At 42.7% G+C, this 13100-nt stretch overlaps 1 protein-coding gene across 1 annotated transcript in view; it reads right to left on the bottom strand.

Annotated features, from left to right (window-relative positions):
- The window catches only part of SERPINI2 (serpin family I member 2), a 182613-nt gene extending 169743 nt beyond the window's left edge, over positions 1-12870 (bottom strand). The window contains 1 exon segment of the mRNA XM_069620228.1: positions 12582-12870. Coding sequence (XP_069476329.1) covers positions 12582-12846 — 265 coding nt within the window. The 5' untranslated portion in view covers positions 12847-12870.
- Between the last annotated feature and the right edge of the window lie 230 nt (positions 12871-13100).

Consider the following 13100-nt stretch of genomic DNA (forward strand, 5'->3'; position numbering starts at 1 on the left):
TTCTAGAGATTGATCTCTGTCCTGACTTACAGAAATTAGTATTTTATTTTTGCAAAACAGACCTTTTCCTTAGAGTGTCCCTTTGAAGAGTGCTTTACAGCGTAAAACAGCGTGGTGATCCGACCGGATGTATGTATCCCGTCAGTTAGCACACTGTATTAAGCTGCACAAGTGATAGACCTAACCCAGACGTCCCGGACGAGCCCCCACTTTGTAAGAAGATTCAATTCAACACTACAGCTAAATCAATGCCTAGTCTGGGATACTGAATGGAAACCCTTATTGATATATCTTTATGTCCAGTTCATGAGTTCTGGATGACTACCTCTATATAACACCCCTCTCTTAGAATCCCCCTGACCCCACTGAGCCAAGAAGTAGTTCTGTTTTGCAAGTTTAAAAGGTTTATTTGAAAAAAAATTAACAGTATATATATATATATCACACTTTTATAATGAATTAATAATTAATATCACACTTAAAACATGAGCAGTGATCAACCGTGAATAATGTCCTACTAGTAAACTGATTTGGTTACCCAGGAGTAGTATAAGGATGAGGTAGCACACTTGTGAATAGGAACAGAAGAATAAGGTGGTAGAGAATGCTTTACATAAGTTCAGATGGATGCAATGTTGAATGAAAATGCAGTACAGAAAATACTCAATATGATTTCAACAAAACAATGTAATCACTTTTCTCTGGCAATCCACTCCCCCCCTTATGCAATGTAAGGAAATGAAGAGTAGCACACAGTTCTCCGACTTGCAATCAAATGTAATTCAGTTCACCCCAGCAAGCTTAGACTACGGATAGAAGTTGAAACACAGGCCCAAAATGCTTTTATATGTGCTGGCAATGAAGTGAGGAATATGCTGAAAATGGTTTTAATTCCCTTTAGGAGGTTCAGGGTGAGTGAAAGATACTTGGGGTGAGCTCAGGCTCCCTTTAACAATGCTCTAGGAGTAACTAGCAGGTTAAACAAAATTTTGGCAAAGGAAAGCAAGGAAGCTGCTGTTTTCACACGTGGCTGGATTTTTAACCAAATCGCGAATCGCGGCAAAATTCGCGAATGCGTGAATCGCGATTACGGCAAAAGTATAAGGAGTAGCAAGTCGGTTCTAGGTTCGTTGAAAAGCTAAGATTCTGAGCAAGTTTCTAGCCCAAACGGTTCCAAAGAGATGAACGATTTTGTAAAGGTCGTTTTTCGAATTTAAAGTAACTCAAATTGACAGGTGACAGCTTTTAAAAATGACAGGTGACAGCTATGCAGCTGCAGAATTGACAAGTGACAATTAGGAGGCAGTTCTACTTAGATTAAATAGATTGAATTATATCACTGGAAACTAAGAGATTTGGTTTCACACCGTCCTAGCTGTACTCACAATGTATTTGGAAGGTCTAGGTCTCACAGATCGGGTCAAGATGGCTTCGGTTCTGGTTTCGCCCCGGACGGTCTCTGCGCACAGCGTCTGGTCTCTGCTCTGCTGGTCTGGTCTGACACTGCTCCTGGCCCGGCTCCTGGATCTCTGGGTACAGCGTCTGTGCATAGCTCCTGGATCTTTCTGCACAGCTTTCTCTGGACAAAGCGCTGATCTGCACGGCTCCTGGATGCTGCTACCGCTGTTAGGTTTGCTGGATGCTGAGGCCTGCTGAGAAGAGTTCTCAGTTTGTGGGTTTAGGCCCTTGCTTTGAGTTCTGAATCAAGTTCTTTGGAGTTTTAAAGTCTAAGTGTTGGATCTGGTATCTTCTGGATGTTGTGTGGTCCGGCAGAACGCATTGCAGCAACTGGATTTGAATCTCTACCTGTCCCAGCAGTCTCTTTTTATGTGTTTTGAAAATGGGTGTGTGCCTGGGCCTAGCTAAGCCTGCCCCTCTCTACTTGTCATTGGCCCAATTCTCCCCTCTCCCATGATTGGGGGAAGGAAATGTGAGTCAGAGTGATGCTGTAGGTTTTATGGGTCAGAGGATCCTCCCCTGGTCAGTTTGCCCACAAATCTATATTTGATTCAAATAGATATTGCACAGATACACAGTTGTTTAAAATTACATGCACCCATCACATATCACATGAGGTATACTCTGTTCAAACTCTGCTCTTCCTGGGGGCTTGCATTCAGAAATGGCGACATTTTGCACTTTTTAACTGGTTTTGCAATATCGGACATTTACCCAAATTTACACAAATGTGCCCAAGGAGTGTGGACATTAATTGATGAAGTGTCAGATTTTTAACATGCAGACATTTGAAGTGAAACCCTATTTTCCGCTAGCAACCCCCCAGATCATACCACCGGGTCTTAAAACCTCTTAAAATGTGGGCAGAAAAATCACAAGAATTATGGTATCATTTAGCTAATTTTGACAAGTCCGCACCATGAGTTATACATCTTTCTTAAAATCATATTCTGGCCAACAGGGGTGTGTCTTCCCAGGTCACATGGTGGAGAAACCAGCCTATCCACTTTCTTTAAGCTCAGCCTGTCCTCAGAGGGGCTGCCCCTCCCCGTTTCTGCCAAGAGGAAGCCACTTTTACGACGCCCCAATATAACTTCTGCCTGAGTCAAGGAAGGGCTTTGTTCAAAAGGAAGCCATTTACAACCCCCCTAATAAACCATCTGCCTGGGCCCAGGACAGGCCTTTGTTCAACTCCCTGTAGCTGCTCCACCCCTAATCTAATCAGAGAGGTGACATCTCATTTTGGGAAGGGGAAGAGTGGCTGAGCAGGTTTTAACTCCTGTGGGGATAGATGTCAGGCAGAATTCAGTTTCATTAAGCCAGGTTTCAGCTAAATGTCACTTTTTGTCCCCAGTTTAAGTCTATTACGATTTTTACATACACATTAAATAATTACTTCCTTCAAGTCATTTCAGAGTATAGTTTTACATTGTATCCACCTCTTAGCAAGTCTTTCCTTGGTCTGGTTTTGTTTCATTTGTTCAGTTTTACACAAAAGTCTGGTGGTTTTAAAACGCCGGCTTTCTGATAGTGGTGAGTACTAGTAATGCAACCATTTTTGGGATTTAAGAAAATGAATTCCCCACAGTTCTAGGTTGCTTTTGGCAATCAGCATTGCCATTCTGAATGGTTTCAGGCTACTGTGTGGGTAGCCCAATGGTGGTTTTAGGTAAAAATGGGTGGCAGCCTACTCTTCATGCATTTCCCTGTGCATTTTCTGGGAAGTTCTGGCCATCATGATGTTTTCCATGCCAGTACTGCACCGTTTTCCTATTCTGGCGTACATGTGGGCTTCTTGGCCACCTTGGATTTTCTAAGCCCACAGCACCAAATGTTGCAGCATGATAGCTCAAACCTGGGTCAGGACACCCAACAGAAGCTTCAATAGGTGAACACGCAAATAGAAAGGATGTAAATAATGAGGGCTCGATAGGTGCTCCGGCAATCCTAATTATAATGTAAGACATGATTAATCAGGTCACCACTTTGATATACTGTGTCCTTTAAAAGGTTTAGAAAAGTAGGATACCATGGTCGAGGACAAAATAGTCTCAAATATGTGTTGCTTACGTAGAAAAGCATTGGAGAAAGGGTAAAAAAGGGATTTAGAGGAGGAGGAGGATACCGGGATTTAACCCTGCTTTTTACAAATATTTAATATTATGGGGTATACGCTAAGAAACAGGGAATGTGTGAGCATTATTGACTGTGACTGACTTTTCTAGTTTATGCGATTACAAGTCAATCTCATGCAACTGATGTCTGAATATCTAATACGACAAAAATAAAGTGAATATAAGTCCAGTAATATCAGACAAAGCTCACCAAATTCCTGGACTTATATTCACTTTATTTTTGTATGCCCGTAATACTAAATATTTATATAAAGCAGGGGGCGCCGGTGTGTCTGGGATGAGAAAGGAATGCTTTATTTGCAGAGATCAGACTGACCTCGAAGTTATTCACTGAGCTCATGTTGACAGCCAGGTGCACATCACGTGATTAGGTCTTAGGGCAGGGCAGTGTGTTCAGAAACCTAATCAATCATTTTACAGTGATCCAAGGAGAAGAGATCATCAGCCATGCGTGAAGACATTGGAGTCAGAGAAGACGCGACTAATGAACCAGGGGTCTATATGTGATTAGTAGTATATAAAAAGGTGGTAGCCAATTAGGGTGGGGGATGAACACTGTTTATTGTATACATGAAGAATGATGATTCTAGGAGTTATAACGTGATGTTTGCTTTGAAAAAGACTGAGAGCTCTACTGCAGTGGACTTATAATACACTGTCACCTTTTCCTTTTTGTATACGACACAAAGCTCTTGTTAATCTTTCAATAGGGTGCACCAAGCCTTTTTCCCTAGAGGGTTGTTATTTTCTGGTCTGTTTGTCGACAGGTTACTCTACAAATCGCATATGAATTGTTTCCATAAATGAGTGTCCAAGGACGGTGTGGATACCATGGATGGCGTGCAAGTGGAAACGCCTGTTAAGACACGGTTGAAAAAAATCTAAAAGAGGGAAAAGAATAAAGGATGTGCCACTAGACATCATTATATCAAGACTTGAGAAAGAGAGCAACAATTCAAGATGGTGCAGAGCATATGGAAAAAGATTGGGGTGCTTAGCCTTTAATCCTGATTCAGCAAAGCAACTGGTGAGATTTGCAGTGAGATCTAGCCACCTTGGTTGTTACACCAACAATGGTGTGAGAGTAGTTGAGCCAGTTAGGCTTGGTTATGAGTATCTATAGATACATAACATGTACATTATTAAATGTGCACTTATAAAGTACTGCTAGGAATATGGAGGAAAAGCAACATATATGAAAGTACCTTACCTATAAGAAGAGGGGAGGGCAGGAATCTGTTCTTTCCCCACCTTTCAGCACAATAGGTCTCTCCAGAGCCTTTTGGCTTCATACAGCGTTCTGGGAAAAGTGCAGGCAACATCTAGAATTATAATATGTATATAGTTCAATCATGCACGCGTAGCGTACATGCAGCGAAAGAGTCGATGCCACGCGAGGGACCGCTTACATGATTGGTGGGTTTAACCCGTAATATTTACAACAAACAACATAAGAATGAGCGCAATGCACACAATTGGAGTTATTTGAAGTCAAGTAAAATGAATGCCTTGATTTGAAAATGGCACAAGCGTGCCAAAACACGTGTTATCATAGAGGGCCTCTCCTAAGAGAGTCGATACCACCAATTAAACACTTTTCAAAACCTAAACTGTGGCACAGTTGTTTTTGAGGATTTACTAACAACTCCATCCTTGTGTCCAGCATGGCATCAGCAGGCCTCTCTGGCCCAGTTCTAGCATGGTTTTCGTCTTTTCTATCCAACAGGTGTAAATCCCTTTCTCTTCCCCCTTTTCCTCTTCTGCCTTTTCACTCTTGTGTGGTGTTCCCCGGGGCTCTGCTCTGTCCCCAATGATATTCAACATCTATATTCAGCCAGTGATTCGTCTCATCTGCTCCCACGGCTTCCGGTGCTACTCCTATGCCGATGACACCCAGACCCTGGTCCGTTTAGATGTTTACCAGGTTGGGGTGTCCTACTGGCTGTGTGAGTGCCTGTTGGCCATGAGGGGCTGGTTGAGCAGCAATTGGCTGAAACTAAATGGGGGCAAGATGGAGATCATGGTGGTGGGTTCTCTTCCTGATCCTTCTCTTTGATATTCTTCTTTCTGGCCCATTGCCGTAGGGGTCCCACTCCAGTGACAGTGGTTAAGAACTTAGGGGTCCATTTTACCTCATCTATATCCATGATGGGTCAGGTTAACACATCATGTAAGTCGGGTCACTTCCTTATGCGTGTACTTCATGGAGAATTGCCCTACCTCTCTATTCATCTTCACCCTTGGATTGTCGATGCAGTTGTCGTCAGCCGAAATGACTATTGCAATCCCTTGCTCCTGGCTCAGCCTTTGGGATTGAATCCTTGGCTGCAAGGTCTCCAGAACCTGGCTGCCAGGGTGGCAGCCTCTACTCCTTACAGGGCCCATTTTAGTCTGGTGCTTCGTGCCCTCCACTGGCTTCCAGTGGCAACAAGGATACAATTTAAATCCATGTGCATGGTGCATAAAGCATATATTCATCAAGGGGGGGACTCTCTGCTGGTCAAATTTAAGCCCTATGTGCCGGGTCGTGCTCTTCGATCAGGTGATGCATTTCTTGTGGTAATTCCTAAGTTTCATCGTCTGAGAATTTGGGGACGTGCCTTCACTGTTGCAGCGGTCAAACTTTGGAATAGACTGCCCACTCCTCTTAGACGGGTTGAGAACCATCTGAATTTCCATCATCTCCTTAAAACATTGGCTTTTTTAGGCCTCCCAGTGTTTTTACATACTGTGTTCTTCCTCCCCCCTTGATGCCTTAGGGCGACCATGCATGTTATAGGTATTATTAACATAACATATCATAAACATGTCAAAGTGACCCATTGAGCAAGTGTAACTGCAGCAAGGATTTTGAAAAAAAAGGCTGCTGTTAAAAATTGTATGATCAAGCATTACAATAGAATGTACCTTACATGAACACCTATGATGCATATGTGCGCTGTTTCTGAAAAATTCTATGGGTGTCTTGCTCAAAAAAGTCTGCATAGTAGCACAAAGCAACACAAGCAAACAAATAATGTTATTTTAAGCCTCATTGCTAATAGAGTCTACCTATATGAAGACCTATGGTGCATGCCTGCACTGCATAAGAACAATACTGTTCAAGGATGTGCATGAATAATCTGCATAATGCTGTATAATAATAGGGGGTATCCACGGATCCCGACCTGGGCCTGCATTGCGGGTCTTTTTAGAACTTGAAGCATGAGAGGCGTGACACCGCTTCCGGTATCTTCCCCATCTCCGACTGTTGACCACATTCTACTCTGGGTGGCCCTGTGATGTTGGTAGAGTAACTGACTTCCATGTCAGACCGATCATGATCCCTTTGAGTTCTTCTGAGATACCCCTTCAAGTCATCTGGATTGTCAAAGAATTTGGTGAGCTTTTCCACCTTAGAGATCTGCATCCTCGCCGTGGGGGTCAGTCTGAATATGAGTTCTCGCCTTCGCAACTCCAGCTGGAAGTCTACGAAACCTCCCCTTTTCACCAGTGTGTGCCTGGAAAAGTCTTGTACGATGGACACTGACTGATTTTGCACCTGTGGCTTCCCCCTTGCCTGTTTCAATTCATCCAGGATCTGCAGAACCTGAGAGTGGTGTAGGAGGCAAGCGATAATGGGTCTCTGAGGCGTTGCGCACTTTGGCTCCTGAGTTCACACTGTGTGAGCCTGTTGGATCCCCATTAATGGTGTAAAATGTATGTTAAGAAAGGAGGCCAGCCACTGCTCCAACCACTTTATTATGTCTGCCCCTTCTCTGCCTTCACAAATGCCAAATTCTCTGATGTCGTTCCTGCGATTTCTGTCCTCTAACTCGTTGACATTTGCCTCTAGCTTACACACCCTCCCCTGCAGCTGCTCAAGGCCCTCCATACGGTCTTCCAGTGTAGGAATCCTGTCCTCTGTATTCCTGTGATGGACCTGTGAAGTGACCCATCTCCGCCCACAAGGATTTCATTTCCCCTGCATCTCCAATGTCCTTCTGTCCACCGCTACCATCATTAGCTTGATATTGGTGAAGAACATTCAGCCCTTTCTCACTGAAAATAATTGCCCCACTATTTCTCAAGGAACTATACTCTCGAGATGGACTAGTGTAATGCTGTGCTGACTGGTGCAAACAACTCCTGCTTGCAGAAATGCCAGATCATATAGAATGATGCTGGATGCATCATTAAGACAATTCCAAGAATAGATCACATCTCCAATCACAGGAGAGATCTCCCTTGGTTACTGGTGCGGGATCGCATCAACTTTAAAGTAGGCACCCTTGTGCATCGCAGACTCTTCGGGACTGTCCCCCCTACTTAAAGGAATGGTTCGCCCAAAATATTTTATTGCCCAAAAAGATGGGCAATAATAAAACAAATATACTTGCGTTTTTTTTTTTAAGTTCCTATGTCAAATTTTGAGCAATTCAAGCTGTGGAGTATATTTGTTTTATTATTGCCCATCTTTTTGGGCAATAAAAAATGTTGGGCAAACCATTCCTTTGAATTTGTATTTGTATTTATTTGTATTTGTATTTTGTTTATTTGTATAGCACGCTAGGCCCGAGGGCAACCAGGCGCATATCTTAGAGGCACAGGGTACAATACTGGCATTGATACAGTTACAGATTAAATTCACAGGAGCATAACTTAGGTCGCGAGGTACACATTAGGCATAAGAGCATAAAAGCAGGTGCAGGCAGAGTTAACTATTCATGCAAACAATACCAGTAGTTCAAGGGTAGTGAAACATGTGGCTAGGCTGAATGTTGAAGTCTTTAGTCTGCCGCTATACTCCTTCCAGACCACTTCGCTCCTCCAACCTGGCGTTGGTCAACTGTTCTGGATACAAACACTCAAATGGCTTAGGAAGATCATTTCCAGTTAGCGCTGCTAATTTCGGGAGTGCACTGCCCCAAAATCTAAGACACGAAGAGAATTCAAGGACTTTCCACAGAGTATTAAAACCTTTCTTTTCAAGTAATTGATTGCTCAATATTACACACCTCAAGTTGCCACAGGGGTACTATGATAAAGAACATACCAAAAGGCGAGTTCATTAGAGCATGCAGAAATTGTAATAATTAATTGCCTGTTGACAGAGAATGCAACCAGGGGTTCATTACTTATCTCTAAGATCAGAACCACAACGTCACCCAAAGAAAATATTAGATTTGTCACTCGATACAAGTCTGATAGTTTAAAAGTGCAAAGGATCCTAAAGAAACATTTTTGTCTATTACTCATGGACGATGAAATCAGATCTCAATCCAAATCCTTTACTGCGCAGTCCCTGATTTATGCCACATTGCCCAAGTGCTCATTCTGATTGGCTTACCAACTCGAGATGCACTGGTGTTTGCAAGTGTGGCACCTGCTTAATGTGTAGCTTTGCTATGAATGCACAGATTCCTCATTTACATTTTTTTAATTCTGTCTCTATTTGAGAACATATCAACTGTCATAGCAAGTCCTTAATATAAGCCATTGTTTGTGTTTGTGATAAGATTTACATCGGGAGCCCCATCAGGGAACTTAGGGTCCCTATTCGAGAGAGCACTTAAGCATACTGGGATCGCAAGACCCCAGACTGCCTTTGACAACTCACTAGCCACCAGAGCATCAACAGAGTTACAAGAAGTAAATCTAGTTCATTGGACTTCAAACAGTCTCGTGTGGCATCAGAGGCTGGCACCCTGAACTAAAGCTTAGACAGCAAGAACCCACATTGATTTGCCCGTTCAGATGTGTCAGCAAAGGATGGAAATCAAAGCATGAGCTTAAAGTCTTTCTCTGAAGATGTCTGAAACCTAATTGTTGTGAGCGGGAGAGAAAGCCAGGTCATGAAGTCACCTTCCCGAACATTAATTAGTTTCATTATTCTAGCTCTTCCCACATTCCCGTAGACACAATCAGGAGCATATCCTTGAACGCCAATCCCCATGCTTTTTACAGGTTATGTGTGCAGATGATAGACACCCTTATTTTTACAACCATGCTGTACAATAATACATTTAACCCCATGGCCCAACCACAGCCCTCTATTCAGATGACATACATTGTTTATTACAGCAATTGTGAATATTGGTATTCTTGGCATCCGGCCAATCATATGATCCATTTCAAAATCCAGAGTCAGGTGCTCACCAGAACCAATGTGTACTTGTGATGTAATTTCCTTATTTTCTATTGACCTATATTTGTGCAGAGCATAGTGCTCCTTTCGCCTACTATTTATAGTTTATATTTTGTCTTTGTTACCTCCCCCACAGCATATGTGCGCTATTATTATACAGCATTATGCAGATTATTCTGGCACAACCTTGAACAATGTTGTTCTGGTACAGCGAATCTGCATACCCTAGGTCTTCCTATAGGTAGACTCTATTAGCAATGCGGCTTAAAATAACTTTATTTGTTTACTTGGGTAGCTTTTTGCTACTATGCAGAATATTTCTAAGGAAGCCTTCGACAAAACTTTTCAGAAACAGCGCATGTGCACACAATTGGAGTTCATATAAGGTACATTCTATTGTAATACTTGATCACACAATGTTTAACAACATAATATTTTTCACAATCCTTGCTGCATATATGTTATCACTTGCTCAATGGTGCACTCTTACATGTTTATTTTGATAGCATGTACACTACCGCACTTCTGGAGTATGAAGCAATGTCCAATTTCCACCTTTCAATCAAATTCGTACCGTGCAGGAGCAGTACTACCCTAGCCCATTACGCTTCACCGAGCGACGTATTCTAACATTCTAGATTGCTTTCGTTGCATGCATGCATGCTATGCGCACATGATTGGACTATATATACAGGTTACCATTCTAGATGGCGACTGCACTGATCGTGGAAGAGATCCACTGCGCCGAAAGGGAGGAAAGGACAGATTCCTTCCCTCCCTTCTCCTTATAGGTATGGTACTTGCATATGTGTTGCTTGTCCTCCCTATTCCTATCAGTACTTTATATGTGCATAATTAATAATGAACATGTTATTTATCTACAGATACTCATCAACAAGCCTAACTAGCTCCAATACTCTCACGCCATTGTTGGTTTAACAATCAAGGTGGCTAGTTCCACAGAAAATCTCACCAGTTGCTTAGCTGAATCAAGACTAAACCCAGGTTAAGCACCCCCTCTTTTTCCATATGCTCTGCACCGCCTTGAATGGTTGCTCTCTTTCTCAGGTCTTCATGTATAGTGTCTGGTGACATATCCTTTATTTGTTTCCCTATTTTAGACTTTTTCAGCCGTGCCTTAACAGGTGCTTCCACTCGCATGCCATCCACGGTATCTACACCGTCTTTGGCCACTCCTTCATGGAATCAATTATAACTACCTCATGTTCTTCCTTTTATCATGATAGCTAAGTGACTTCATGTATGTGCAAATTAATAATTGAGGATTCTCTATATGCAGACCCAACTCATCACATTGAGGGATAAACCCATAATTCACTGGGAAAAGCATACATCTCTTGGACAGGCCTCCAATGCTCTGGCTTCTTCTACTTTTTGACAGAGAATCTTAATACTGATGTAAAACACAACTATCATTAATGCTTATCTTTTTCTTCTATTTTTCCTTTATATTTTACGGATCATTTTTTCCTTACATGTATAATTCTAACATTTTTTTGACACTTCATTCATATGTTTGATCAATTATGGGCATTAATTGCATTTGTGCATAAAATTGGGTTCCTATTGTTTCAGCCTTGAGGAGGACCCACAAAGGGTTGAAACATGTGTCGGCTGATTCACTTATTACTTAAAATTAAACCTCACTGGGACTTATATGCCTTTAGTTTTACTTTATTGTTTGATGAACCAGTGCAATATTTCCAGGCAGTACTTTTTGGGACCTATAAAAATCGCCTGCCATGTTCCCCTCGCCAATGGAAATTCTCATATGCAAAACAATGCATGTTGCAGTGTGGCACTTCTGCTCAGGGTTGTCCTTCTTCTAAGCACTCTGAAAGTGAGTATTCAATGTATCTAATTCGGATGGAATTACTCTTGGATAAAAAAGGTTTAAGTGTTCATTACTTAAGCAATAGAACCCGAAGAGGGGGCATTACTGGTAGGGTAATGTCCCCGTGGGGATAGAAGCTCAAGCGAAGTGAGGGCTTTAACATAGTCCCATGGGCATTACTATACCAGTAATGTCCCCCTCTCAGGGTTAAATTGCTATTAGTGCCCCGGCACGTCGTACCTGGGTACTAATAGCATTTTGTTTTAGCTGAGAAGCGGCACTGAACCCGTTCCTCGAGTCGAGAGAAAAAAAGAAAAAAAAATGGCTGCCAGGGATCAGGCAGAAGGGACTAGACTAGTCCCTTCTCTCCCTTCTCCCTTTCCATGGTACTCATTGAAATGAATGAAAAAAAATACACAAACAAAATGGCCAACATGGTACGGGGACAAGGGACTGTGTAGTCCTTTCTCCCTTTCCATGGTGGCTAATCGCGAGCCAGAGATGCAGGCAAGTGGTGTTTGGGTAGGTAAGGGTTGGGATATGTGAAAAAGGGGGCGTGGGTGGGGGAAGGGCCAGAGATGGGGGGAAGAGGCAGGGGACGCGAGGTGGGGGACTTACCTTTGGTCCCTGCAAGGTCCGATGGGGGCCTCCTGCTACGGGGAGACTTGGAGCAGGGTCTTCCCCTGTGTGGTAAGGACCCTTTTCCAAGCCTCGCCGGGTACCAATATACATCAAAAGTGTCATTTTTTAGTGGTCAGAATCCTTTCTCCCTCCACCTAATAAGGCATAATGTGACGCTAGATTTTCTCACACCACCTCCCTTCATTTTTTTTTTCACATGCTCAGGGTTTTCAGTAGAATGTAACAACTACCATTAAAGTCAAATAGTGTTTATTTCTCTGTACTTATATGATAATGCTTGTTATCAGAATACTTTCATGGCATATAGGATATATCCGAAGAGTTACTTCAATCTGTACATTTATTTTTTTTAAAAATAACTCACTTTCTTCTTCACCTTTTAGTTTTAAGACTTCCTGTATCTGCCGCAAGGCCCTTCCCTTTGCCCGGAGCCGCACCATCCCAAGAATGAAGGTCACGCTGAGGGGGGAGTACACCAAGTATTCCTCTGAATCCGACGAGCAAAGGCTCCTGTAGAGATCCAAAGCCAACTCAGAGGAGGCATCACTACAGGGACTGGAGAAGTGGCTGCAGGCAACGATCCTGCCAGCAAATGCCAACCAAATGATGAGAAAGACAGCGCTTCCCATCCCAGCCTTCCAGCGATCCAACCCTGAAATGCAATTCTAAACACCAGGATCACAGCTGTAAAATACAAACGTGTCCAGTTGTTAGTATGAAATAACTGCAGTGATTTGCACCGTTTAAAATGCGACCTATTACACAAGAACAGTCCGAACAGGATAACCTAAGCTCTGCAATTTAGAATGCGGCGGTGGTGACGCATGCCATGTTTAATTATGCTTTAGCACGGATATGAATTATAGATTCACCTGCATTATTT

The sequence above is a fragment of the Ambystoma mexicanum genome, chromosome 10 (assembly GCF_040938575.1).
Source record: "Ambystoma mexicanum isolate Mex_15411 chromosome 10, UKY_AmexF1_1, whole genome shotgun sequence".
In the NCBI taxonomy this organism is placed as follows: Eukaryota; Metazoa; Chordata; class Amphibia; order Caudata; family Ambystomatidae; genus Ambystoma; species Ambystoma mexicanum.